The sequence below is a fragment of the Cucurbita maxima genome, unplaced genomic scaffold, assembly GCF_002738345.1.
Source record: "Cucurbita maxima cultivar Rimu unplaced genomic scaffold, Cmax_1.0 Cma_Scf00004, whole genome shotgun sequence".
Lineage (NCBI taxonomy): Eukaryota > Viridiplantae > Streptophyta > Magnoliopsida > Cucurbitales > Cucurbitaceae > Cucurbita > Cucurbita maxima.
The window spans coordinates 464,375-492,372 of NW_019272020.1; the positions used below are offsets into that span (position 1 = coordinate 464,375).

General features: G+C 36.5%; 3 protein-coding genes and 1 long non-coding RNA gene across 7 annotated transcripts; 2 read left to right on the forward strand and 2 right to left on the reverse strand.

The window, feature by feature from the left end:
* Positions 1 to 1,703: 1,703 nt before the first annotated feature.
* On the forward strand, positions 1,704 to 7,342 carry LOC111477748 (auxin response factor 6-like). Its single transcript, XM_023121636.1, has 14 exons — positions 1,704 to 2,589; positions 2,705 to 2,817; positions 3,561 to 3,659; positions 3,737 to 3,793; positions 3,880 to 4,035; positions 4,131 to 4,215; positions 4,292 to 4,382; positions 4,499 to 4,663; positions 4,740 to 4,862; positions 4,954 to 5,029; positions 5,107 to 5,254; positions 5,333 to 6,459; positions 6,563 to 6,753; positions 6,910 to 7,342. Exons 1-14 carry the CDS (start codon positions 2,547 to 2,549, stop codon positions 7,109 to 7,111), a joined length of 2,676 nt encoding a protein of 891 aa, XP_022977404.1. The 5' UTR covers positions 1,704 to 2,546; the 3' UTR covers positions 7,112 to 7,342.
* A 1,169-nt stretch (positions 7,343 to 8,511) lies between these two features.
* LOC111477753 lies at positions 8,512 to 11,714 on the reverse strand. Its single transcript, XM_023121640.1, has 6 exons — positions 11,210 to 11,714; positions 10,664 to 10,841; positions 9,832 to 10,473; positions 9,299 to 9,740; positions 9,104 to 9,185; positions 8,512 to 8,965 (listed from the first exon to the last, which is right to left on the reverse strand). Exons 1-6 carry the CDS (start codon positions 11,237 to 11,239, stop codon positions 8,762 to 8,764), a joined length of 1,578 nt encoding a protein of 525 aa, XP_022977408.1. The 5' UTR covers positions 11,240 to 11,714; the 3' UTR covers positions 8,512 to 8,761.
* Positions 11,715 to 16,249: 4,535 nt separating this feature from the next.
* LOC111477761 lies at positions 16,250 to 19,946 on the reverse strand. Of its 3 annotated transcripts, XR_002717356.1 has the most exons (5): positions 19,750 to 19,946; positions 19,297 to 19,575; positions 18,464 to 18,570; positions 17,687 to 17,804; positions 16,250 to 16,452 (listed from the first exon to the last, which is right to left on the reverse strand). It is a non-coding gene; the product is annotated as an uncharacterized LOC111477761 (long non-coding RNA). The 3 variants fall into 3 exon arrangements; XR_002717355.1 differs by lacking the exon at positions 17,687 to 17,804; XR_002717357.1 differs by lacking the exons at positions 17,687 to 17,804; positions 19,297 to 19,575; positions 19,750 to 19,946 and adding an exon at positions 18,647 to 19,276.
* Positions 19,947 to 20,294: 348 nt separating this feature from the next.
* LOC111477747 (pentatricopeptide repeat-containing protein At3g04760, chloroplastic-like) lies at positions 20,295 to 27,975 on the forward strand. Of its 2 annotated transcripts, XM_023121635.1 has the most exons (8): positions 20,295 to 20,604; positions 20,771 to 20,914; positions 21,122 to 23,454; positions 24,171 to 24,630; positions 24,837 to 25,977; positions 26,506 to 26,584; positions 27,308 to 27,402; positions 27,825 to 27,975. In XM_023121635.1, exons 1-4 carry the CDS (start codon positions 20,554 to 20,556, stop codon positions 24,259 to 24,261), a joined length of 2,619 nt encoding a protein of 872 aa, XP_022977403.1. In that variant the 5' UTR covers positions 20,295 to 20,553; the 3' UTR covers positions 24,262 to 24,630; positions 24,837 to 25,977; positions 26,506 to 26,584; positions 27,308 to 27,402; positions 27,825 to 27,975. The 2 variants fall into 2 exon arrangements, with proteins under 2 accessions (XP_022977403.1, XP_022977402.1); XM_023121634.1 differs by lacking the exons at positions 24,171 to 24,630; positions 24,837 to 25,977; positions 26,506 to 26,584; positions 27,308 to 27,402; positions 27,825 to 27,975 and having other exon boundaries at positions 20,298 to 20,604; positions 20,771 to 23,766.
* Positions 27,976 to 27,998: the final 23 nt, after the last annotated feature.

The following is a 27,998-nucleotide window of genomic DNA, read 5'->3' on the forward strand; positions in this document are numbered from 1 at the left end:
TATAATGATATGAAGAGAAGAAAAATTAAAAGTTGTGTACTCATAATTCACCTCATTGACCTTCGAAGAAAGAGACGGTAAATAAAGTAAATTATAAAATAATAATTCAAAATGACCATTTAACGATATCAGCTTTTTTAAAATTCAACCGAACGAGAAGTAATAATTTAAACATCTACTTTTTTGATTGAGAGTCTATGTCTTATCAGTTGAAATATACTCAAGTGTATTAATATTATATGCAAGATCTTATGTCAATTGTAGAGAGGAACAAAACATCCATTATAATGATGTGAAAACTTTTCCCATCATATGCGTTTTAAAACTGTGAGACTAACAACGTTACATAAACGGATCAAAATAAACAATATCTACTAGTAGTAAACTTGAGCTGTTACATAAAATATATTTACCACGTAACGTCCTCTCTTTTCAGACATTTATTCAAAAGGATAATTAATCTTGTATTCGAAAATCGAAAAAAAAAAAGAAAAAACTATAATATTAAAAAGGAAGAAATTATTATATAGAAGCTTTTTGCAGCCGAATTGAAAAAGAAAAAAGTGCCATAATAACCATTTAGACTCCGTTTGATATATATATATATATATATATTTACAAATTAAGCTTAATAACACTATTTTTTATCTATAGTTTTATTTTTTATCTAATTTTTCAATAATCGAGTCAATTTTTTAAAACTAAAAAAATAGTTAGCTTAAAATTTATGTGTTTTTATGAAGATAAAAAATCAAATATCACTAATAAAAAAATTTCGTACTTTTAACGATTTATAAACATGTTTTAATGCTGGATAAACACATATTTATTATCATTAAGTATGTTCAATGTCTTAATCATTGCATATTTACCGTTAAATAGATCTTCCGTACAATAACGAATTTTTTCGATTCAAACTACTAAAGAATATGCTTACTATAAAATATTAACTAATCGAGATAAATATTCCGTTAAAATATTTAAATTCATTATTTGTATATTTTACTCTATTTTATTTATTTTTTCGTACTTTTATTTATAGGAATCTAAATTCATCAAATAAGATAATAGTTCAAAAAACACGTGAACCAATCCCAATGTAAATTAAAAAAATTTCCTTTTTTCTTTTTTTATTTTTCAATTTTAGTCCAATAATATTTACAAAAAAGTTAGAATAAAAATTTTAATATTTTATTATTGAAATGAAGATTGCATTATAAATAAATTTGTTATATTTGAAGCGAAGAATTTATAGACAATGTTCTTAAAACTACTCATTATAGTTAGTTGAATGATTTAAATATCCAAATTTAGTATTTTTATTTTTAAAAGTTTTAAAATTAGTCTTTTAATAGAAAAGTAATAATAATAATTTTTATTCAATAAAAGAAGGAAATTAAATTCATAAAGAGAAAGCTAATAAAAACCATTTTCGAGCAAAAGTTAACAATAAATCAATAAAAGAGTCTACTTTTAAGATTTGTTACAATTATAAAATTAAATTTAGATATTTAAAAACATTTGACGATTATTTTAATTAAAATTACAAATTTAATTTGGAATTTAAAGTTTTAATTGATTTTCGAATATATAAATTAAAAAAAAATTGAAAATTGTAAAAAAGAATAGGAATTAATTGTGAAGTGTAAATAATAAAGAATAAGATGAAAAAGGAAGCTTCATTCGAGAGCTGCTTCTATAACATAGCAATCAAAGACTTCCAAGCCTCTCTCTCTCATAGCGCGTAATCAATTTGAGCTTCCCCTCTCTCTCTCTCTAGAGTGTGTCCTCACCTTTTCCTTAATCCCTGCTACAGACATCAGACAAGACTGTGGGAAAAATAATACTGGTTTCGTTGATTCACTGTGTTTTACAGAGTACCCAACAGGAGAAAACAGAGAACTGGAAACAGAGGACTTCGAGCTCCACCACTGCTACTCACCCTTCTGCTGCAATTCCAGCAGCTTTCCATTGAAGCCGTTTGTTTCTTCATTGTATAACACTTCATTCAATTGAATCTGTGTACGGAAGGAAGGAACCCCATCATTTTCTTTTACCTGAAATCATTGTGTTTGCTTCCCGTGATGCGAATGGACGCCAAGCTCTAGCTTCTTCTACTGGGTTTCTACTGTGCTGAGATCTGTCTCTCAATTTTCTTTTACTTTCGGGTTTTGGCGTTTTCGAAGCTGAGATCTGATAATTTCCCTTTACCGTTTTTGGGTTTTCTTTGATTAACTCTGTTCTTGTTGGGTTGTTGAAGGAATTCTTCCCCCCTTTGCTTATAAGTGGATTTATTGGGGTCTGGGTATTCGGTTTTGTTTGTTGAGCTTTGAGGTTGGTGTGGCATGAAGTCGGTGATTGAAGTGTTGTGTATGTGGGGGGTTTGGGTTGAGAGAATTAGATGCGGGTGAGGTTGAAATTGTTCGTGTTCTTTAGCGAAAACGGGTTTGGCTGAGATTTTGGGCGGTGGGGGGTGGGGTGCAGTCGTTGTTGCGTTCTTCAAATTTGTGGGCACAATTTCTTTTTGTTTGTTGGATCTTACTGAAATGAGGCTTTCAAGTGCTGGTTTTAGTCCTCAGCCTCCGGAAGGTATCAGTTTCTTCGGCCCTCTCTCTCTCTGTTTTTCCATGAACTGAGATGCCCATGCTCCTTATCTGTTTGATGAAATGCTAGGACTTATTAGAACTTGCGTCAAAATTTTCAGGGGAGAGGAGAGTTCTTAACTCGGAGCTTTGGCATGCCTGTGCGGGCCCCCTTGTTTCTCTCCCTGCTGTTGGAAGCCGGGTTGTTTATTTTCCACAGGGTCACAGCGAGCAGGTGAGCTGTAGGCCGATTGAGTATTAATTCTTTTGCACAATTGAAATCAGAAACTATAGCCCTCTTCTGATGTTGAACTTGTTTGCTTATTGTTTTAATATCGATTTCATGTTTGTGAGTTCCAAATTTCCCACTAAACTTTTGGTTATTGTTCTTCACTTACCAAGAAGATGTTCTTGAAATATTCAGTTTGTTTAAGCTGGTTATGCTTGTACTTGGAGGTTGTCTGTACTTGTTCGTGTATTTCTTGTACAGCCCAAGTTCACCGCTTTGACCCATAACGTGTCGTCATCAGCCTCACGGTTTTAAAACGCTGTCTATTAGGGAGAGGTTTCCACACCCTTATAAGGAATGTTTTGTTCCACTCTCCAACCGATGTGGGATCTCACAATTCATCCCCCTTGAGGGCCCAATGTCCTCGCTCTAATACCATTTGTAACAGTCCAAGCCTACCGCTACCAGATATTATCCGTTTTGGCCCGTTGTGTATCGCCGTTAGCCTCACGAACGCGTCTACTAGGGAGAGTTTTCCACACCTTTATACGAAATGTTTTGTTCCCCTCTCCAACCAATGTGGGATCTGATTTCGTTACCCTTGCGGTCCCTTTTGGTTGTATCCTATTGCCTGATCTCTACCTGGCCTGCCCAGTTTTCTCCACATTGGGTTTTTTTCAAGTTCATCTGAATGCAATGGAGAAGTTAGATGTTCTAAAGCTGACATAATATTCATCAAAATTGAGTAGGTTGCCATATCAACCAACAGAGAAGTAGATGCCCATATACCCAGTTATCCAAGCTTGCCGCCACAACTTATCTGTCAGCTTCACAATGTCACAATGCATGTAAGGCTTGTCATTGACTTCTGGCACGAGTTTTTACGAACTCAAAATGTTCTAATCGAACGCCTTGATGATTGCAGGCAGATGTCGAGACAGATGAAGTGTATGCCCAAATGACCTTGCAACCACTCAGTGCTGTATGTTACTTTCACTTGTTTTGATTAGTGTACTTATAAATCTCATAAGAACTTCTTTTCCTGAAGAGTTTTAACATTTTCAATAGCAAGAACAAAAGGAGCCTTATCTTCCAGCTGAGTTGGGCGCCCCCAGCAAACAACCAACCAATTATTTTTGCAAAACATTGACAGCAAGTGACACGAGTACACATGGAGGATTTTCTGTTCCTCGTCGAGCTGCCGAGAAAGTGTTCCCGCCATTGGTAATTCAATAAATGCCTCTGAAACATGGCCACAAGTATTCATTGATGTAGTTTCAAAATGTTGTGACAGAGAGATATCATGTTTGGTTTTCTAGGACTTTTCTCAGCAGCCACCTGCTCAGGAGTTGATCGCCAGGGATCTGCACGAGAATGAATGGAAATTTAGGCATATTTTTCGGGGTGAGTTTGTGACTCCTCCACTCTTTCACCCCACCTTTCAAGCAGCTTATATGGTCTACTTATATGTTCCATGCAGGCCAGCCCAAAAGGCATCTTCTTACGACTGGATGGAGTGTGTTCGTAAGTGCTAAGAGGCTCGTTGCTGGTGATTCGGTTATCTTCATTTGGTTAGTTTTTATGCTCTTCCTTGTATGCAGAGTACATGGGCTGGCTGTTCATTCATTTAGACTCCACATTTATTCATTCAAACTTATATCATATTTGCAATGCTGGGACGTTTCAGGAATGAGAAGAATCAGTTACTATTGGGGATCCGTCGAGCTAATCGACCACAAACGGTGATGCCCTCGTCGGTTTTATCTAGTGATAGCATGCACTTGGGGCTTCTTGCTGCTGCAGCCCATGCAGCTGCTACAAATAGTCGGTTCACGATATTTTATAATCCAAGGTTTGAGTTTTGAACAATTCTTGAGCCTTGTTCGTTTTGTTTACGACTTGAAGTCAGCATTTTCTTTTTCATTCAGAGCTTGCCCATCAGAGTTCATCATACCTCTGGCTAAGTATGTCAAAGCTGTGTACCATACCCGTGTCTCCGTCGGTATGCGTTTTAGAATGCTATTTGAAACAGAAGAATCAAGCGTTCGTCGGTAGGTTTCCAAACACTTATATAGCTACTTGTGATTTGAGTTGACTGATCATGAATGTCGTGAATGTCTAAGAGTTGTGTATGCTATCCAGTTACATGGGCACTATTACTGGCATCAGCGATTTAGATTCGACCCGGTGGCCGAATTCACACTGGCGGTCAGTCAAGGTTGGTTTACGTTACCATTTTAAGATGAACTCGGAGTTCAATTGTTGAAGGAATTACTTAACTTTCGTGCTGTGTAGGTTGGATGGGATGAATCTACAGCTGGGGAGAGACAGCCAAGGGTGTCATTATGGGAGATCGAACCACTTACGACCTTCCCACTGTATCCTTCTCCATTTTCCCTCAGGCTTAAGCGACCGTGGCCAACTGGATTTCCTTCTTTCCATGGTATAATACATATAGTTCATGCTTTCATTTCCTGCCCTCTTATTGGTTTGAAGTATTACTATTGAATTCCTGTCTCAGGTCTAAAAGAGGATGATCTGGGATTGAATTCTCAACTAATGTGGCTAAGGGGGGATGGTCTAGATCGTGGGATTCAAGCTATGAACTTCCCTGGCATTGGAGTTGCACCATGGATGCAGCCGAGGCTTGATGCTTCTATGGTGGGTATGCAGCCAGAGATATATCAAGCAATGGCTGCTGCTGCACTACAGGAGATGAGAACTGTAGATCCTGCTAAGGTCCAGGCTGCTTCGCTTCTTCAATTTCAACAAACCCAAACTCTTCCGAACAGGCCTGCTACTTTCATGCCGCCTCCGATATTGCAGCAGCCTCAACCGACGTTTATTCAGGGCGACGATAACCAACGTCTCTCTCATTCTCAGGCTCAAACCCTGCCTACTGTTCTTCAGCAGGAGATAAAGCATCAAACATTCAACAATCAGCAGCAGCAGCAACAGCAAGTGTTTGATCACCAACAAATCCCAAGTACCATCACTACAATGTCTCAGTTCAGTTCTGCATCCCAATCCCAAGCTCAATCCCTGCAAACGACTCCTCCGTTATGTCGTCAGCAGAGTTTTTCCGATTCAAATCCCAACCATGTGACGAGTCCTATCATTTCACCCTTGCACAGCCTGTTAGGGTCGTTTCCGCAAGATGAATCATCTCAGTTGCTCAATCTTCCTCGAACCAATCCCATGGTACATTCATCTACATGGCCATCAAAGCGAGCTGCAGTCGATCCTCTCCTCTCTTCTGTAAATTCTCAGTTTGTTCTTCCCCAAGGGGTAAATATGGGGACAACTCAGACGAACATCTCTCAGAATGCTATTTCGTTACCGCCTTTTCCTGGTCGAGAGTGTTCATTAGATCAAGGGAACACCGATCCACAGAGTAATCTTCTTTTTGGTGTCAATATAGAGCCTTCAAGTCTTCTAATGCAGAGTGGCATGCCAAATCTTAGGGGAATTTGCAGTGACAGTGACTCAACAGCTATACCTTTTTCATCCAACTATGTGAATACTGCTGCTTCCAACTTCTCAGCCAATCCGACCGGGACGCCTTCCAATTGCATTGAGGATTCAGGTTTCTTGCAGTCTCCAGAAAACACAGGCCAAGTAAACCCATCAACCAGAACCTTTGTAAAGGTTGCTCTCAAACTTGTTTACATTCATTTTTCTCTTCTTTTTTTGGTTACTTTGTGCTCCCAAGTTCCTTCTCTTTCTGATTGTATTATTGAATTTGTAATAGGTTTACAAGGCAGGGTCCTTGGGTAGATCACTGGATATTTCCAAATTCAGTAGCTACCATCAATTACGCAGTGAGCTCGCTCACATGTTCGGTCTTGAAGGCGAGTTGGAGGACCCTGTGAGATCAGGCTGGCAGCTTGTATTTGTCGACCGGGAAAATGACGTTCTTCTTCTCGGGGACGATCCCTGGCCGTGAGTTTCTTACCTTTTGAGTATATATCTTCAATGCAGAATGACACCCTTTTAAGAATTTCCATGCCCCATTTCTTCATTGATGTGGTAGCTTTCATTTATTTTTCGAAACTGTGTCCTTTCTTGACGAGTATGGTATCGTCTTTTCTTCAACAGCGAGTTCGTCAACAGCGTGTGGTGTATCAAAATACTTTCACCACAGGAAGTGCAGGAGATGGGCAAACAAGACCTAGAGCTCTTGAACTCGGTCCCAATTCAGAGGCTCTCGAATGGCAGCTGTGATAACTATGCCAACAGACAGGAGTCGTCCAGAAACTTGAGTACCGGGATAACTTCTGTCGGGTCGCTCGAGTATTAAGGCATTTAACCGGTCAACATGCCTTCTCTGTACTATTAGCTTTCTAAGTTACTGTTTATGAGCCAGAAACTGTAATTATAATCAAGTGATTCCCTCTCTCCCTTATGTTTTCTCATACATATAGATATCGAGACAGCTCTGTATGACTGGAGATAGCTTTTGCTATTTGCTATATATTGCAGCTTATAAACCAAGTTCTATCAGAAAAGCTAAAACCTTTTCATGTTTGAATTAGTCCTTTACTGAGGCTTAACTATGTCCATTTGTATTTGAAGAGCTTCAAGGCTTTGAAGAAAATCACCAAAGTTCATGTGAAAGCTTTCCGCATATGCTTTGTCAACTGAACTTTTAATGATTTCACTTTGTTGGTTATATTTTGCCGTCAAACTTGACTCTAAGGTTTTAACATTTTTATAAAGAATACATTTTCTTTGCTAGCACACCACCCCGATGTCTGACTCTTATACCATTTGTAACAGCCAAAGTCTACAGATATTAGATATTGTCCGCTTTGACTTGTAGTGTATCACCGTCAGTCTCACCGATTTTAACTCTCTTATAAGGAATGCTTCTTCTTCGTTAGTACACCACTTAGTGTTTAGCTCTAATACCATTTATAACAGTCAAAGTCTACAACTAGCCGATAGTCCGTTTTGACATCTTACATATCGTCGTCAGCTTCACAGTTTTAAAACACGTATATAAGAAAGTAGTTTTCACATTTTTATAAATAATGTTTCGTTTCCCTCTCCAAAGGATCTCACACAGAGGCATTAAATTGGCATTAAATTACTTCACACAACCATTTGTTAGCATTTTCTTAACTGAAAATTATGCCAGTAAAGTAACAAAGTAGTTGTCTTAAACATGTTGGAGTTAAGAACGCGCATAAATAAGAACGCGCATAAATAAGCATGATTCGTGATATTCATGTATCTAGAAATAAGAAAAGTTTGCCTAGTTGGGTTAATCATGGATTGAGTAAATTGTGGAAAAAAATGGTAGAAAAAGAAGAAAAGATGCTAAAAAGTTGTGCATAGTACATGAAGATACCAATTTGGAGGGATGAGAAAAGAGACAAGATAGGACACCATCACCCACCCAACACAACACATAACCCCAACCCACCCACCACCAAACAACCCTTTTTCCACAACATTGATGGGAGAGACGACCGGAAGGCAAGACCCTGGCCCTAAAAGAGGGTAGATTGTGAAATCCCACATCGATTGGAGAGAAGAACGAGTACCAACAGAGTTGCTGGGCTCTAAGAGTGGGTAGTAGATTATGAGCCCTATATCGATTGGAGAAAGGAACAAGATCAATGATGAGGCTGGCACGCAAGGGAAGTGGATTGTGAGATCCAACGTGAAATAATCGAGTGTAGAATAAAGTGATTCTAAGTCCAAAATGTTGGGAACTTCTCATTCATCATCCAACTCTTGATCAATGAAAACCAAGCCAAATCCACAAGGGTAAACAATGAAGCATTCTCGCTGTATTAGGTGCAAGAAGGGGAGACATTTTTCATCAAGAAAATGAAGTTACACTTCTCTGTTTATTCGATATGAACACTCTGAGGTAAGGCTTTAAGAATTCTCTTCTGGGAGCTAAGGCTGCAAAATTCTTTTCATGGGGTTTTTGGTTTGATCACAGCCAACCGCAACAAATGTAAGAGGAGGACGGCGTTCGACCCGTCTGCCGAATATGTTCAGCCTGTGCTGCTGCCCTTTCTGCCTCTTGCCTCTTTCGACACTCGGCCGCTGCCCGTTTTTCTTCCGACTTTTGCCTTGTCATCGCAATCTTCTTCATCATCTTCACTTCAGCTTGAGCTCTGATTTGCTCAACCTGAGCCTGATATGTGCCAAACGTTAGCTCAGTGCTAATATGGTGGTTGCCATGTTCTTTAGCAATCACAGTCTTTACCCCTTCACTAACTCAGATAATTACCATATTAAGTTCAATCTAAATCTATAAAAGAAATCTAATTACCTCGACTCTCCGCATTTCGGCCTCGAGCTTCGTTTTCTGCTGGCTTTCCCATGCTTGGATTTGGATTTCTTCGCGTTTATATCTGAGCAATGTACGATTAACTTATCAAATTGAACGAATTACTCGTCGTTCGATATCCTGGATCTTATGGATCTTAGAGTAGTGAAGAATTTGAGTTATAGGGGGGATATAAACCTTGCCATATGCTTAGACTTTTCAACTTCCTCCCACGCAGCTGCACGTTTTTCGAACTCCGCTTGCTTGAGTGCCTCCCTATCAGCATTTTCAGCGTTCTGCCGTTTCTTTTCCGGCTCATCCTTACTAGCCCAGGCAGCAATGTTCGTCTTGCCAAGCTGCATCCCAAGGGCTAAAATCTCTCTTCTTGTCTTGAGCTTCATTTCATCTTCTGATAGTTCCCTTTTCCCGTTTTCTGTTGATTGTTGCAGCTCGGTCGCAGATTGCTCAATAGGAGTTGGAGCTGGTTCATCTCTCCGAGGTGTGGAGGGAATTGAAGAAGTCGGGCTGCGAAGCGGAGACGCCCCAACAGGAGTAGCTGTTCTCGAAGGCTCTTGGCTAGGAACTGGGGTCATTTCTGTTCCCATATCTCTCATTGAAACTGCTCTTACTGCAGGGATGCCTGAACAATTGAACATTTGAAGTATTACAAAAAAATTCAAACCTGCAACATTAGCAAGAGAAACTAACTAATCTCGTGTTCGTCTTTATACCTGTCAAATCTTCTTTACTAGCTTTCGAAGATGGCTCGTGATCCACTTCACTTAAGTCCTTAATTTGCGAACATGAATCAACCAACACGTTATCTGCACAGGAATAAGCCCCAGCAGGCACAAAAGAGAACTTCTCAGGCCCCATCTGCATTCCAGATTGACAGAACTCAACATGCTTCGCATCCACAACTCTACCAATCGACGATCGAAGCTCAGAGTTGGCAGATTCGGGAGCAACCCTCACCATATTTGCTGCCATCATTCTATATCCATGGTTTTGTGGAACATTCTTCTTAGGATAATTGACAGCCTGCCCATTGTTTTGACGGTTCATTATCCATTTCTCCGCATCGTTCCACTTCGATGGCATTGGCCTCAAGTGGGACCTCGAAATCGAACTATGTACAGACCTCTCCCCCTTATGAAACTCAAAACTAGATGAACTTGCATTACTATCATAATCCAGATTTTCATCTTCTATTGGTTTTGAAGGATGAACTGTGCTTGAATTCGAACATTGGTTCATTCGATTTTGAACCGATTCACTATTTTCCTTCAAGGGAAACTCTTTCAGCAGACCTGAAGACCGATCACTTGGTTTAGGGTCTGAAACTGACTGATTCAAAACCTTTTCAGATGTCACTGCATGACATACGATGTCTTAATATCAGTAAAAACATAGACACAACACATATCTTTCACATAAACAAATGACATCAAAACATGTTCATGTTTCATTTTCAGACATAATTTAAGGAAAAGGGACAACAACTTCTGCTATAATTTGCAGAAAAAGGAACAGAAATGAGATGGAAAGGGGAAGAACACAGACCTTCGTCTTCAAAGTCACCACTTTCAGCAGACAATAATAAACTATTTCTAGCAAACTCAGTGTCTTCAAGCTTAGAAGGAGAAGTTCTTGAAGAGTTGCAGTTTGATCCATCTTTCTTTTTATGGTGATGAGGTCCCATGAGCTTCATTCTAAGTTTACTAGGAGAAATTAAACCTGTCTGAAATACAGAAACACACCCATATCACTCTTCCAGCTACTGAAAAAGAAAGAGCTCAAAACATTCTATTATGTCTTAAATAGTTGGAACAGACCCATCACTCACAATCAAAATTGATATCAACTCCAAACAAACATAAAGGAATGAGTAGACTCAGTACCACACTCTACAAACCCAGATCAATAAACAACAGTTCTTATTCCTATACATATTCAGAAACAAACATAATAAGAAACAGGGCCAAACTTCAGCACAATTGAAACCCACAAGAACAAGAACAATCCAACTTAATAACCAAATGAAATCCGGAAACGAGTTAAAATGGATTTGGGTATTCCCAGTTTTTTAGCAAGAACATGAACACCCACCTGAACTTTGTGAATCCTCTCGTACTCCATTAGAGCTCTTGTTCTCTCTCTCTCTCTCTCTCTCTGGAGATGGAACTCTGAAGAATGGCTGAGGAGACAGAGAGAGAGAGAGGAAGAAATAAAGCGGATGGCCGGTGGAAGGAGAAAAGGAAGAAGAAAGGAGACCCACGAGTCAACTTCGGAGTATATGAAAAACCGACCAAAAGGGTGGGGGCAATTTTTTTTTCCTCAAGCTCATGAACGAATCCGACTCGGCTACACTACGCTACAACAATATACGGAAGAACCCATCTCCGATTTCTCCCATGGCAGTCGCCGGACCCACCAAAATGCGGTGGCGGGATCAGAATGAGACACCGGATGCAGAAGCTGAGCGAATGGTGGGCGATCAATTGGGCATTGAGAAGCGAGGAAAGAGAGGAAATGGAAATGGGTGAAGACAACGCGAGAAGAGGGATTTTGAAATTAGTAGGAGGGGATTTGAGAAGAAGACAAAAAGTGGGGAATTTACGGGAAATCATTAAAAGAAAAAGAGGAAGAACGCATTGAAACAGTGAAAAATTATGGAAAAGCGAAAGGGGAAATTTCAATTTTCCTCTGTTTAGAATCTGTTGAGAAGTAATGGGTCATTCATTCACCATCCGTCAATCACATAAAAAAAAAAAAAAAAAAAAAACATTTTTGGTTCTTCCCATAAATCCTCACTGTAATGTCGGTTTATTAAATCAATCCAAATCTAAAAATTTAATTTTGAAAGAGCTTCAGATAATTCTTTTAAAAATCATAATAATTTGGGGTTTCGATTGTCCGTACAGAGATGTCGGAGAGAGTCATAATGGGATCGGAATTAAGCAACATTTCCATATCTTCTCAACTTATAATTTTTGTTGTACTTTTTTTTATGGGTTTTAATTAAATGATTAGTTATCAACATAATATTAATTATTATTATTAATAAGTTGAATATGGAGTGAAAATTTTACAATTCATAAACATATAATAATTAATTATGCTCGTTTTAACTATAGATTATTGAATTTGATAAAATTAGAGACGAGAAAAATATAATTAATTGAAGAGTTAAAAGATGAAAATAATTAAGTTATTATTTATTAATAATGACATCATATTTATAATGTTTTTTTTTACTTCAACAAAAGACTTATTTGAGCTGAAAAAAAAAAAAAAAAACTCTACTTTAAAGGATAATATTATAAATAGAAAACGGCGAGAGTTAGCGCTGATCTCGCCACCATCAGCGCTCCTAATTAAACAATCTCCGAGTTAGGATAAAACGAGGGGGAAAGGAATTTGAATTGAGCGGCGAGGAAATGGCGATTATTAGGAAGGGACGAGTTTTTGGAAGTGGAGAAAGTTTGGGTAAAGGGAAGGATTGTGAAGTCAGCAGTCAAAGATACTTTGTTTTTATTTATTTATTTATTTATTTATTTATTTATTTATATAGAAGGGAAAAAGCACATTCACCCATGCTCATCAAACCCTTTCCCTTTTTTCCGAGAAATATATATATTTTTTAATTAAAAAAAAAAAAGAATAATTGTGGGAAAGAATTGACAATGTCAGAAAAAAAATAGTTTTTTGAAAAATAAAAAGAAAAATAGGGCGTGGGGTTCAGAATTTTATAATTTGAGTTACTAACTTACCATTCCTCCTTTCTTTTTTTCTTTTTGAGACAACTTCTTATTATTGTTCATTATAGTTCTATTTAAAAGTTGTTTTCAAAATTATTCAATCAAATAATAATTGATTGAATTTGTTTTAAAGTATGTTATTATTGAGGAGTTTAATAAATTTTATATTTAAAATGTCGGAGAAAGAAAATAATTCTTTTCCAACGATAAAATAAAATACTACTTTTTTAATTCACCTAAAATGTAATGTCTAATATTACATTTTTCTCGGAGTGTTTATGAAATTTTCTTTTGAGAGTTAATGCGAGCCTTTTCTACTCATTTTAACTTTTGTCTTTTAAGTACCCTATGATTCTAAAATTTGAATGTGACAAAACAAAATCGAAAAAAATGATTTAAAGAAAGATATTCACTCACTTAATAGAATATACTGTGAATGAACGTTGTCCCCGTGCAACTTTTCTTTCCGAAGGTCAATGTCATATTTTACACAAAAATAAAAAAATAAAAAAATAAATTGTTTTTTTAGAATTAATTAGTTGGTTGAACATCTCTATTGGAATCTAAGTCAAAGTCAAAAATTTTTGCTGACTGAAAAGTTTCATGTATATAACATTAAATAAAATTCATACATGAAAGAAGACAACAGAATCCATTCTTTTTTTTTTTTTTAATGAAATATTAACAAACAAAAAAACAAGTGAATTGTTCTCACTTCTTATACATACCCTTTTAATATATCATTGTTACAAAAAATATATATATAAATAAATAAATAAAATAAAATGAAGGAGGCAAGTTGAAAGATACGAGTCACAAGCAAATTATACTCAAATTAATCATTTTCAAATTAGGATTTTCGAAAAATAATGTTATTTTTATTGGAAATGTTGCGCTAACATTTTAGAATATTACATTTAGGGACACCAACCCAAATTAGTTTTCCAAATATGGGAAGAATCAAAATTCCTTTATAGGAGTTTTAAAAATTAAATCCTTTCTTAGATTCTAATCCAAAATGATCCATGTATCCTACTTTCAATTCTTAGGAAAGGGCAGGATGATGATGGATTATAGGAGGAGGAAATTAATCTTGATAACCATATTGAAGATGGAGTCTCTCATTTTCAAACATTTCGGGATAGAAATTAGAATGAAGAATATATTTTACGCTCCCTCCTAAATATGCTCTTATTCTCAAAATTTTAGTACCTATACGTGCATTCTGTATGATTAATAACATAAAACTTATGTACCCAATAACCAAACTTCAATCTACCTAGTTCAAAACAAGATTAAAAGTTTAATATGCTTCAAATTTAAACATTCAATTTCCATTATCTCCATTTTAACCTATTATTAAGTTAAAGAAAAGAGAACAAACAAACGAAAACCCTTTGTTTATAAAGGTGCACGTGGAGTTAAAAGGAATCGAAAGCCCTTAAATTAAGCCTACTTTATGTCAGGCATTATTAATAAATTCAGAGAAAAAGTTCAAAACAATTTGATATTATCTATCCATTGCTTTAACTCTCACACGCGCACACACACACACACAAAAATCAAAAGCAAAATAACAAAATAACAAAATAAAATAACCAAAAATGAATTTGGGCCCCAAAAACTCGGGTTAGCGTCCATTTTCACTTTAATATGTAGGGTTAGGATTTAAGATGTAACTGTATTTCTTTGGCATTAAAAAAAGAAAGAAAAAAAAAAAAATTAAAAGAATAAAGAATCACACTTGGTGGTATGAACCAATGTGGTTGTTGAGCTGGATCCAGATCCATTCATACATACCCACTTCTACATATTAAAGACAAATGGATGCTACCCCGATATCATAAAACAATATTTAACTATATATTCTAATGTTTGGGTGTTTTTTCAATTTAGTATTTTAACATTTTTCAATTATATCACTTTTATTGGTGAATGTTGAAATTGGTTCATACCTTATAATCTTACAACCTAAGTATTATCATATAGTATAATAAATCAAATTTGTTATTATCAACTAGAAGAATATAATTGAAAATTTTTAGAAGAACTAAACTATATATTTAACCTATAACATATTTCTATCAAACAATCAAAAGCATCTCGAGAAGCCTAATGACTATCCTGTAAACTCAAACCCCAATAAGAGGTTGGAGTTGCATTAATAATATTTTCAAACAAAATAATAAATAATAAATCATATTTTCCAAGAGCATTTGAGGGGGGTGAAATTGTGAAGTCCAAAAACATTCTTTATGGAGAATCAAAGTGAAGGGGAGGGTTGGGTGTTGATCACGTGTTGTGTTGGGTCGACATGTGTTTTGGTGTGTGCTAGGGCATGAATTACACGTCCTTGTTGATTTTATTTGACCATTTGCATCTCTTTGAACAATACAGACATGATTTGACTCCTTACCTGCTTTCTTTGACCATACTCTCCACGTTTTTAGACATTTGGGCTCCTTTCTTTTTTCTACTTTTTGTTTTATTAACTCCTTTATGGACCCAGGTTGGAAATGTTCACTTGATTTAACATATACATCCATAGTTCAAACCTTCTTTTCACATTCCCTTGGCAAGTAAAGCACTTGCATAATCACATTCCTTTATGAACCACTTTCTTGTTTTATTAATTCCTTGATTGACCTGGGTTGGAACTGTTCGCTTGATTTAACATATGCATCCCTTGTTCAAACCTTCTTTTCACATTCTCAAGCATTTCATTTTAATCTCATCCATTAATCTCCAATTAATTTTTTTTTCTAGTTCTTAGACAGGAATATGTGTCTTAACTGGTTTAAGTTCAGTTCTAATTGAACTCTTAGATTTACTTGTGTTAAACCGACAAAACCTAATTTACTTGCCTTTTCTTTTAGAATTGAAATTCTCTTTATCCCCACTTGTACCATGCCTGTGTTAAAGAATGTACCTTGTTTGGGATTTCCTGTAGAAAAGGGTGGCTATACAATGGAGAGAGGTGGGAGGAACAAATAACCATCTATTCAAAGAGGTAATGAGGACAAAAATCACTACTAAATCAATCAGATCAATGGCTAAGATTTATGTTCATCAGCACCCTTGGGGAAGGGCGGGGGGGTCAGGACAGGATATTATTATGATCTTTGAAAAGATCTTGGATGATCAGTAAATGTACAGGGATCAAAATTCTCTTCAAATGGGGAGATGTTGGATTAAGACTAATCAACCTACATTTATTTTCTTGTGATTTTTTATCTAAATTTTTTTCTTCGGTTCCCCTTTTCATGACAAGGGCAGGTCACATTTTCCAAAAAAAAAATCTTCATTTATTTAAACAAATTCAAAGACAATTAAACTACTTATACTGGAATTAACCCATTAATGAAGGTAATAAAAATTTCACCTAAGCTTAGGATGGAAAAGTTACCAAGCATTGAGGAAGAAGTTGAAATTGCCAAGTACTTTTGGGAGCAAATGTGTATAAGTTCAGATCGTAGCATGGTATGTAAAAAAACTTACCTTTCTCTCAAACTTCTTTATCTTAGTACAATGCTTCTGGCACATCCTTCTTGTATTTTGTCCTTGTCTCTGCATGTGTTAGTGATTACGTTCCTTACAAAATAGATAAGAATGTCAAATTTATACAATATTCGACTACAGAAGCAAATAAGAAATTTCCGAAGGGAAAAGGAAAAAAGAAACTAAAGATTTAGGCTATAATTCTTCATGATTGGTTCCTTGAGAACTTTTTGCAACATAGATTCAGTAAATCTCTACTAAATGGATGCTTACATGATGTCTCCCAAAAAAAAATATATAACTTTTCTACACGCATTGTTATTTGGAAAAAAGGAAAAAAGAAAAAAAAAAACAAGAAAAAAAAGAAAGAAACTGTTCCAAGCTTTATTCATACAGTGTCCTACTTTGCGTATCATAAGTTCCATATTGTCTCTCTATCAAATTTTAACTTTTCCAGCTTTGCTGTGGGAGATTCCAGAATGAACAGAGAAATTGAGGAAGGAGATCGTGGGGCATGTTGAAAGGAATTGCATAAATATGTTTTGTCTTTCCAAATGGGTCCCATGATTCATGTGTTTAATAATTTTCTTCCACTTCGTTCAAAGTTTTCGCGGTTTAGCTTGAACATAGTTTCTTCTCTACTTTTCTGATATGTTTGGTTTGAATTTTTCAGTTTGATGGTGTGAGTACTATTCCCTTGCACTCGTTGTACCTAATAAATAAAGACTAACCATATTATCTCCATTATTCTTCTGTCTACAATTCCAGCCCACCTCCAGCTCAGATAAGGGATTCAAATTCCATATCAACTCTATTCTAATTTTCCTTCCAACATCAGTAGGACATAAACTCAATGTTGTTAGACTATGAAAAAAAAATGTTGTTACTGGATAGCGCTCAGGTACAATAATACGATAGAACTAGAGAAATATATTGCAATAATATCTAAAATAGCTAATAGATAAACCAAGTAATTTCAGGAACTTGGGCGATAAAGAATGCCCAAGCCTAGACTAACTTAATCTTGTCTATCTTCCTACTTTCCACTCCCTCTATTCATAACTAAATACCATAACATCCTTCCTAATTTATTACGATTGTATCCCTTAATAATAGTCCTATCATTATGCTTCATTAAGATGTATGATTCTCTAACAACACGTCCAGCCGTGGAGCGTTGAATGCTTGGTTTACTTTCTTCGCTCATTTGATCTAATAAAAGACCAACACCGAGGTTGTATAGCTAATACCGTTAAGGATAGATTCCGATGAAGTTAATGGTAATCGCGAGTCCCCTTTGAAGGAGCTGAATGAAAAAAAACATTACCTTATCATAGGTCTATGAGATTCTAAGACAATTATGAGCAAGCTGCACTGGAATTCCTTCTCTGAGTAAGTATGATGATAGGACAAAAATCGGCACTGGACATCTTATCTAGGTAGAGCTAACAGGAAAAAATGGAAAAACCCATCTCCCTCCAACTTCATTTAGACCTTTACAGATTGTAGAATCTCTTGTTGAGGATTGTTGGTGGGACTCCCCACCACCCACGGCAAGTAAGGAATACATCTCTATTGGTCTGAGACCTTTTAGGGAAATCAAAAGTAAAGTCATGAGAGCTTATGTTCAAAGTGGACAATATTGACCATTGTGGAGGTTCCTGGTTATAAACGTGGTATAAGAGCCATGTTCTTAATTTAAATATCAATAAAATCCTCAAATGTCGAACAAAAAAGTCGCGAGCCTCGAAGGTGTAGTCAAGTGTCAAACAAAAGGTATATTTTGTTCAAGTGCTCCATATGCCTCAGGGTGGCTCTATGGTATCGAGGGGAAGATTGTTGGTGGGGAGTCCCATTTGGGCTAATTAAGTAGATGATCATGAGTTTATAAGTAAGCAATACGTCTTCATTGGTATGAGACCTTTTGGGGAAGCCAAAAGTAAAAGTCATGAGAGCTTATGCTCAAAGGGAACGATATCATACCATTATGGAGGTTCGTGGTTTCTAAGATATCTATAACTCGAAAGCCATGTGCAGGACAATCATAATGGATACTATAACTTAGATTGGTTCCTTCTTTAGGATCAGATTGTAAATATTATACCTTATAGACCATTGGTTAAGAAACTCATTATCACGTGGCGATCAAATACATGACCCATTCCAATTAGCATGACTTGCTTTGGACATACTTTTCACTGCTTCAAGAGCCTGTCAAAAGACATAGAACGTCATTAAAGTAATTACGAGATACTAAAAACTAACCTCATAAAGATGCCTACAAAACCTGCAGAAGGCAGAAAATGGACACCGCAGGATTCAGTATGCAATGAGAAGGTGAAATGCAGAAGCTAAGCAAAACTATCTCCAAAATTATAATAACAAGGCAGAAAACAGGTACAAGGAGAATTTCATTTCCATCAGCCAATAAAATGTTTCTTCAATGAACGCTTCTTTTAGTAATGTTGAAGATTAATCTAAGAATCTTCCGATGACCGTCGCAAATTAAGACAGGAAAAGAGTACTTAAGAAGATCAGGAGAAGCAAGACAGATTTTAGAGTGTTCTGGCTCCAGAACACGAGAACCTACATCCACTTGCCCAAGGAACCAATTCACTAAAAGATTTCACAGCACGTATATCATCAATGTAAGGTTCAAACACGTTAAAAGTGCAGATGCGAAATCAAGACAAACAAAAATTGCTTCTGAAAGCCATAAAGGACGGCAGAAAGAAAAAAAAAGCGTCCTGATCATAATTATATATGCGTTGTGTTTAGAAATTTTTCAACAAAGTATATATCAATTACGTAAAAACATAAAAAGCAAATGATAACGACTCACGGAAACCACTCGAGTAACCTAATGGCGTGTAAACCATCTTAGAACTTGGTTCCTAGACGTCTTCCCTACATCGATAAATATGTACTTGGACTCACCATTGCTTTGGATACTCAATGAGCAGTGATGTGTTGTATTAAACTTGGTTTAGTATCTACGCCGTAGCCACTCATGTATAACGGACGAAACGAGGACAATAAATTGCAAACAACTGCGCCGGTGAGCATACATCTTGGTCCAGTTACAACTTAAAATTCCGCAATAGTAAAGAACTTCAGCTAATGAATAAGAAAACCACAGTTTCAAGTGAAATAGAACCTGCACTTTCTTCATTTGTGCTATCATGAGGTTAAAATCTACTGCATCAGACCATTGTTCTGAAAAAGAAAAAAAAAAAAGAAAAAAAAAAGACAAACGATGCAGCGTAATCTAGATGCAACAAAGTCCAAAATCCATACTCCAGAGAGATGACCACAAATCTAGACGCGGAAACACCTATTCCTCAAAACAACCTCAAAGTAGAGTTAGTAATGACAATCTGATGAAATCACCTGTAGTTTGGGTCGAGCTCGGAGGGAATCTCATCGGTGCCTCGGATCAGACACGGCAGGGGAACCATGAGACTGTGCCCAAGAACATAAGCGCCAATCCAGTACCATTTCCGAATATCCACAGTTTCCCGTGAGAATCTGCGCCACTAATATGGATGCTTTTTTGAGTCCCGCCAATTTCAACGGTCTCAAACATAGCTCAGATTACTTTTTATTTAATTTTTTTTTAAGAATCAATTTTCATGTTTATTCTATTTGCTGGTTGATTTTTTTTTTTTTTTTCCATAATTATTCCGTTTTAGCCAAATTTTAGCCTATGAATTTTATCATTTTCGCCTTTACTTTTAATTTAATTTTAACACTTTTTAATAATATAGTTAATATGCTTATTCGCATAGTTATTGATAAAGGAAAGCCCAATTAAGGTTGAAAATAATATAGTAAGAACAAATTTGATCATCTCTTTTTATATATATATAAATATTTTTAATTTCGTAGACCGATATTTTTTTATACAGGAATACTCGTACAGTTTTTACATTGTTAGAACAAAAAATACGAGTTAAACACGAGGATTAAATTACCTGATCGATATGTCACAGAAGGCCATGGTGCTATCGGAACAGGTGCATGAAAAATGTAACCTCAACATTACATACGTGAACGACTGTTTCGTCATCTCTATCTATATTCAACACCATCTCCATTTATTTCAGGATCATCGTCTTTATTGGCTAAGCTAGGTATGTATGCTTACCAATCTTGTCTCGAGCGCGGGAGATTGTCTTGTCGTACTATGTACTGATGTTAACTGAATTAACAGACACCACCTACCAACAAGTTCGTGCTCCAAATTATTTTCTTATGGATAAAATATTTTACTTTTTATGAGAAGGATGGGGAGAGAATAAATAAAACATTTATTTTTAAAAAAATGACAAATTTCAGAAATGGATATATATTTTTTTAGTTTTTTTAAAAGTCCATTGTTTGGAATTTCCCAAACTTGCTTAGTGCTAACCATTTAGAAGGGAATACTTGCTTGCTATTGCGGCGGGGAAACCCTGTTTCGCCGCGAAGCCGAAGAACGTCGACGGAGCGGCTTAAGGACTGGCTATTTTCCATCTTCGAAGCGGCAGAAAAGAGCGTGTACAGGACGAATTCGGTAGTCGCTAGTTCATCAATTTCTTCACTGATTTTCCTGCATTGTAAAGATATGTTATTCATTTTCAATTACTACTATAGAATTGGAAGAAGGCAAATCAGGGTCCATGAACTGAATTATCTAAATAAGTTTCAGAAAGGGGGTGCCAATTTTTCTTTTGTTGTGAATGGAGTTGTCTATAAATGCTTCGATCGTTTTACTTCACAGCCTATCGCATGTAGTGAAGTTGGCGCATTTTTCTCGTCTTCCTCTTGGAGAGATTCGAGTTTCGGTTGTAGTTTAAGAACTTACTGCAGTGATACTTATGGTAGAAATAATGGGTTGGATGATGGAAATGACGAATTACAGAAAACTGATTTGGAGAATTCCGGAGATTCGAGTTTCTTTGGAAATCCTAATGAGAATTATAAAAAGGATCGGCACTTTCAGTACGGTGATGATATAGAGGCTGAAGAATCTAATGACGAAGAAGATGAAGGTGGGGATGTTGATGATGCCGCTGATCTTTTGTGGCCTAATTTGTCAAATAAAAATCATGGACAAGGAAATGATTTCAAAAGAGTTGAAATCGGTGAGAATGTATTTCGAAATCCCTCAGTGAGAGATACTTGTAAACTGATCCAGCTAAGTTCCTCTTGGAATCGGAAGTTTGAAGGGGAATTGAGGCATTTAGTTAGAAGCCTAACTCCCGTGCAGGTATGTGCTGTTTTGCTCTCTCTGGAAGATGAAAGACTTTCTTTGCGTTTCTTCTATTGGGCAGATAGATTGTGGCGGTATAGACATGATTCATCTGTGTACTTAGTGATGCTTGAGATACTGAGTAGGACCAAATTATGTCAAGGTGCTAAACGGGTTCTTCGACTTATGACTCGTAGAGGAATTCAGCTTTGGCCTGAAGCTTTTGGTTTTGTAATGGTGTCATATAGTCGGGCAGGAAGATTAAGGGATGCAATGAAGGTCTTGACCTTGATGCAGAGGGCAGGTGTAGAACCTAATCTGTCTATTTGTAATACTGCAATCCATATTTTGGTGGTGGGCAATGAGTTAAAGAAGGCATTGAGGTTTGCAGAATGTATGGTTCTTATTGGCATTGCTCCAAATGTCGTGACTTATAATTGTTTGATCAAGGGCTATTGTAACACGTATCAGGTTGACCAAGCCATGGAAATGATTGATCAAATGCCATCTAAGGGATGTTCCCCAGATAAAGTTAGTTACTATACTGTTATGGGATTTCTCTGTAGAGACAAAAGGGTGAATGAAATTAGAGAATTGATGAAGAAAATGCAGACGGACAGTAACTTATTACCAGATCATGTTACTTACAATTCTCTAATCCATATGCTTTCCAAGCATGGCCACGGTGATGAGGCTCTAGAGATTCTTAGAGAAGCAGAAGCATTGCGATTTAAGGTTGACAAGGTTGAGTATAGTGCAATAGTTCATGCATATTGCAGGGAAGGAAAGATTAAGAAGGCAAAAGAGCTTGTTGGTGAAATGTTCTCCAACGGCTGTGCTCCAGATGTTGTAACATACACCTCTGTCCTTGATGGGTTTTGTCGCATAGGGAAACTTGATCAAGCAAAAAAGATGATGCAACAGATGTATAAGCATCACTGCAAACCTAATGCTGTAACATATACAACATTGCTAAATGGTCTTTGCCGCAATGGTAAATCCTTAGAAGCTAGAAAGATGATGAATATGAGTGATGAAGAGTGGTGGACACCTAATGCAATTACTTATAGTGTTGTAGTTCATGGGTTACGTTGGGAAGGGAAATTGAATGAAGCGTGCGATTTAGTCAGGGAGATGATTGGAAAAGGTTTCTTTCCAAATCCAGTTGAAATTAACTTATTGGTGCAATCTCTTTGTCGGGATGGGAAACCACATGAAGCTAATCAGTTACTGAAGGAGTGCATGAACAAGGGTTGTGCTGTTAATGTAGTCAATTTCACCACTGTCATTCATGGATACTGTCAGAAAGATGATTTGGAAGCAGCACTGTCATTGTTAGATGATATGTACCTTTGCAACAAGCACCCTGATACCGTGACATACACAACTTTAATTGATGCACTGGGCAAGACTGGCCGTATAGAAGAAGCCACTGAATTTACAATGAAGATGCTGAGGCAAGGGTTGGTTCCTTCTCCTGTTACATACAGATCTGTTATCCACCAGTATTGTCGAAAAGGCCAGGTGGAAGATTTGTTGAAATTATTGACGAAGATGCTTGCAAAAAGCAGATTTCAAACAGCATATAATTTAGTAATTGAGAAACTATGTAAATTTGGATACCTTGAGGAGGCCAATAGCCTTTTAGGTGAGGTTTTGAGAACAGCTTCAAGAAATGATGCTAAAACTTGTCATGTGCTTATGGAGAGTTATTTAAGTGCTGGAATTCCTATGTCAGCATATAAAGTTGCTTGTCGAATGTTCAATAGAAACCTACTTCCTGATTTAAAGTTATGTGAGAAGGTTAGCAAGAGACTTCTCATGGAAGGAAATTTGGAGGAGGCCGATAGGCTTATATTAAGGTTTGTTGAGCGTGGTTGTGTTTCATCTCAAAATCAAAAGCATTTGCAGGACTAAGATTTCTGATACTCTATTATGGTTGACTTCACATGAACACAATCTTTCTATATTGTGTGCTGCATAAATCTGCTTCCAGGGTTCAGATTTGTTGTGGGTTTTTTCTGATAAGTTTTGCATTGTGTTAGCCCAGGTGAATATTCAGAATAGTTGGATGCATCATGTATTTCTCTTATAATCTTGTGAGGATGTCAGCTTTTATAATCACCGTGGTTGCTCCCAGAGACTAGTTGCCCACGCATATTCTTTAGTTTATTCAAATCTTTATAGCTATTCCTTAGAACATTAATATCCTATGGGTTTTTACCAAGCCCTAATTACTGCAGAGCTAGGTAATAGTCCTCTGGAATTTATTTAGAGTATATCCGATCCAGTTTATCCTAATACACGCATGACTTAACAACAAATGAAGGTAGAAAGAATGTAAGGAAGATACCTGCTGCTTTAAGGATTTCAATATCAAGTCAGTGTAATAGCAGGCATACTTGCATAAAGTTGGCAGAATAATAAATAATGCAGTCTGCTCAGATATTTCTTGATAGGGTTTGAGTCAGAATGTACTCAGGGTTAAATTATTTGTTTCTTTTGTTTTACGATAAATTTTGCCACAATTTTGCCGTTTGAATCTTGTGCTGTTTCTCTTTTGTCGCGTCTGCAACAGGCTGGAAAGAAGATCTTCGCTGTTCCATTTTCTTTTGGCCCTTCTCTGGGTCCTTGTGACCCACTGCCCACGTCTTGCCCACATCTCCTGAATAAAGTGGTTGGTCCAATAGGATCAAGTTTGTCTTTTGATACAATTGCTTGTGATAATTCCAATGTAAAAGGGAAAAGAAAATCATTAATGATATAACTACCTGTTGTGACGTCGACTGCTATAAGGACGGGTTTAAGCTTAAACATTAACTGCTGTGGGACTTCTTTTTAATGACTTTTTTCTTCTCTAAATGCTAGGTTGGGTACTAGAGTGCTCTTTTGAAAGATCCCTAGTGTTGGTTGGGGGCCATGAGATCATTGGTGACGGGTGAGGAGTTTTCCTTTTCTAATGTAATCAGACAGTATGTCCACTGGGCCGCTATTTTGGTTCATAGAAAGGCAGCCAGGTGCTTCACAAATATTTAAAGGTGTGGAGATGGAGGACAAAGTTGTAAAAAAATTGAATACAACTCTGGAGATACTTTCTGGCTCTTCCTCTAATCACCAAATTTAATGGTTTAAACCCTTTAGTTGAGGCACTAAACTGCATTACAACAGAAAATGCTTCAGTTCATTTACTCATCGTGGACATCTTGGTTAAAACAGAAAGACCTACTAATGGTTTCTTTTGCAGGTGAGAAACTGGAAATGATCTCAGTCCAGAAGAGCATGTAGGAATATTGGTTTTTACCCTTTCTGCGCTTGTCTCCCATGTCACTGTTATACCTCTATGCAAACAAAATAACATTATCCCAGTCATAAAATTCTCATCTATCATGTTCACAAGTTAACGGTAAGTGCATATGAATTGTCAGGAAGTCCCGTCAGTTTCTTCTTCAGCAACGGATTTTTAGTTTCTAATTCTACAAGGTGAATTTTTATTTTCCTGGTGGGTATACCATGGAGGGCTTAATACGGTTGTTGGCTACAAAAGCACTGTCAGCATATGGCTCTTGCCTTGTTGGTAACTGTTCGGTGGAAAATCAAAGTATCTCAAGACCATTTACTGTTCTTGTGCTTATTCAGGAAGAAGTTATTTAGAATACACCTCCTATGCTTCAATCTTTGCTTACGTTTTATTCTTTTCGCCTAAGGATAATATGAGGCAATTATTGAGGGGACAAGGAAAAGCTAAGATCATTTGAGTTTATGTGATTGAATCAATTTCTTGGATTCTTTGCTTGGAGAGAAACCGTCAACATTTACATTGACGGGGAAGAACTTGGAAAGTTATGTCCCTAATCAAATGCATATGATTTGATGATTTATTATGCTCAATATTACACTATTATTAGTAGTAATTAATTTCCATGGGAGTTCATTCTGTAAGCTCCTGATGTGGAAGTGTAGTTTTTTTTCACTTAGCCTTTGAATACATCAATGAAAAGGAGGAAAAGAAAAAAGAGATTGGCTATTGTGGAGAATATCACAAATTGTACCAATGATAATTTGTGCTGATTTGTGTTCTGGAATTTAGCTTTGCATTAGTATACCTTTTGATTGGTCTTCATAGAAGTTGATCAGAGTTTGATCTTAGACTACCATCACGTCATCATCATTTTTTTTTTAAGAGAAAAGATTGTTATTTATGTATTTTATTATGCTTAAGAGTCTACTCTTGAAAGGCATATGATACTGAATTAGGCTCGTTTTTCTTTATATCAGGTGTAACAGAAATAACGCCCTACTCTCCTGGTGATTCCACTCTCCAGCAAACAAGACAGACTTCTTACTTCAAAAAGCATAGGGAGCAGCATGAGTCATCAAAGATAATGGTATGGCTGTCATTATTTCTTATTCTCTACAATGTTTCTGAAACACCCTTTGCAATCATATCAGCCAAATCTTTACAATCCTGAAACATCTTTAGAGTGTACTGTACTTTTTTTCTTTCCTTATGGCAGATTCTCATTCTCATGAAATGAACAATATCCTTTCACTTCCTTTCATTCGGATGTCTGAATATAAAATTGATATGAATTCAGTTGCCTTTGAACTGAGCTGAGATCAACAGAATTCTTTTTATGGTTTCCTTGAATGCATTATCAATATGGCAGTAGATAAGATTGGAAGTCTAGAGTGATTTCTTTGGCAGAGGTTCCAAAAGTCCACGTTCCTCTTGTGGAAGATAAATTGCAAGTCTATGAATGATAGTCTATAATTACTAGGTTTGGATTGTCTATTGGTTGAGGTACAACTGAAAATGACTTTATTGACTCTGTTTTGTTATTTCTGCTACATATTCTATTCCCTTTTGAAAAAGTTGAGCCTTGTGACAAATATTTGCCAAATTGGTTGGCCAGGTGTCTCTATTTTTCTTGTATTATGAGGAATTGAAGTGCTGCAACATCTGGACTGGAAGGGCAAGTTCTGGCATTCAAGGTATCAAAATTATAGTCAAATCCAATGTCAAAAAAAAAAAAAGAAAAAAGATAAATGAATCAAGTGAAGTCCAACTGTCAAAAATAAAAGTCTTCTGTGTTTTTCCCCTTCTTTTTCTCCGATCAAAGTCTAATCAAATCATTCTCTTCAGTCCTAGTAATTCCTAGCTAATCAGGAGCTTGAATCTACAGTTTTTTTTATCCCTCTCTCTCTAAACTTAAGCATTCCCTTTTTTCTCCCCTCTTTTCTTTTTCCTTTCTAGTCTTTATCATACAGAAAGCAAGATATGTTTCAATGTTATACGCTTGATTTGGCTTAAAACACCTTGTATTTCTCCTACATGCTCTTGGCTGTAGACTGAAAACTTGGCCATTTTTACACCCCAAAATCTGATTATGGAAGGAAAATGAGCACCAAAAAAAAAAAAAAAAAAAAAAAAGGAGAGATTTTGTTAAAAGCAGTTGATTCTATTTGCTCCCTCCAGAAGAATGAGGATCATCCAAATAGCCCATAAAGATTTGTTATCTTTTGCTACATGATTACCATTTGGATTGGTAAGTATTTTATTAACAGATGTTCCCTATTCCCACTGCATTTTCTTGACCCATCACAGAGATCGAGACCCTGTTTAGTTGCTAGTTGAGCTAAAGTAGTACTTTGTTTATTGCATTATCTCTATCTTTTTGTTAACCATGTGCTCCTCTTTTCTTGTTTGCAACGCAGCCACACACATACATATATCATATGTCCCAACGTTAACTTTTTCAACAGCAAAACCTTTTCTCAAGCTGTGAACATGAGAGCCACAAAATCCAAATGTCAGGCCTTTTCTAAACTCCATATGGTACTTGTAATAATACCTAGATGCTTCTTTTAGAAATAATGTTTAAAAACTATCCTCCATTTTTAAATATAGAGAATCTCTTTTGACAGTGACAACTTAGCCTTGCTATTTCTCAAATTTTCTCTAATTTTTGCAGTCCTTGCAACCGAGAAAGGTTAATGTAAGGATAACGTGTAACTTTATGAGGTGTTCTGTTAGTATAGGAGCATTTGTAACGGATGAAAAATACGAAAAATATACCGACATAGCTAACATGACGTTTTAAAGAAAGAAAAAAGAACGTGTTAAAGTGGGTTATGAACCATAGGAATGAACAATTATGCTAGAGAATTCATGAAATAGTCTTGAAAGATATTTTTGTGATTTAAAATCTTCTTGATATTATTTATTTTGTAGGTATCAGTAATGCATAGATTGAAAGAGGAATGATTATATGATTTGTTGTCAAGTTTGTAAAGAAAGGGAGAGTTTTGAGGCAAATGAATGTATAAAAGCACGCAATGTCTGCTATGAAGGTATCATCATGCACTCTTGGTCTCGCCTCCCACTTTTAACATCTTCTCACTTCCA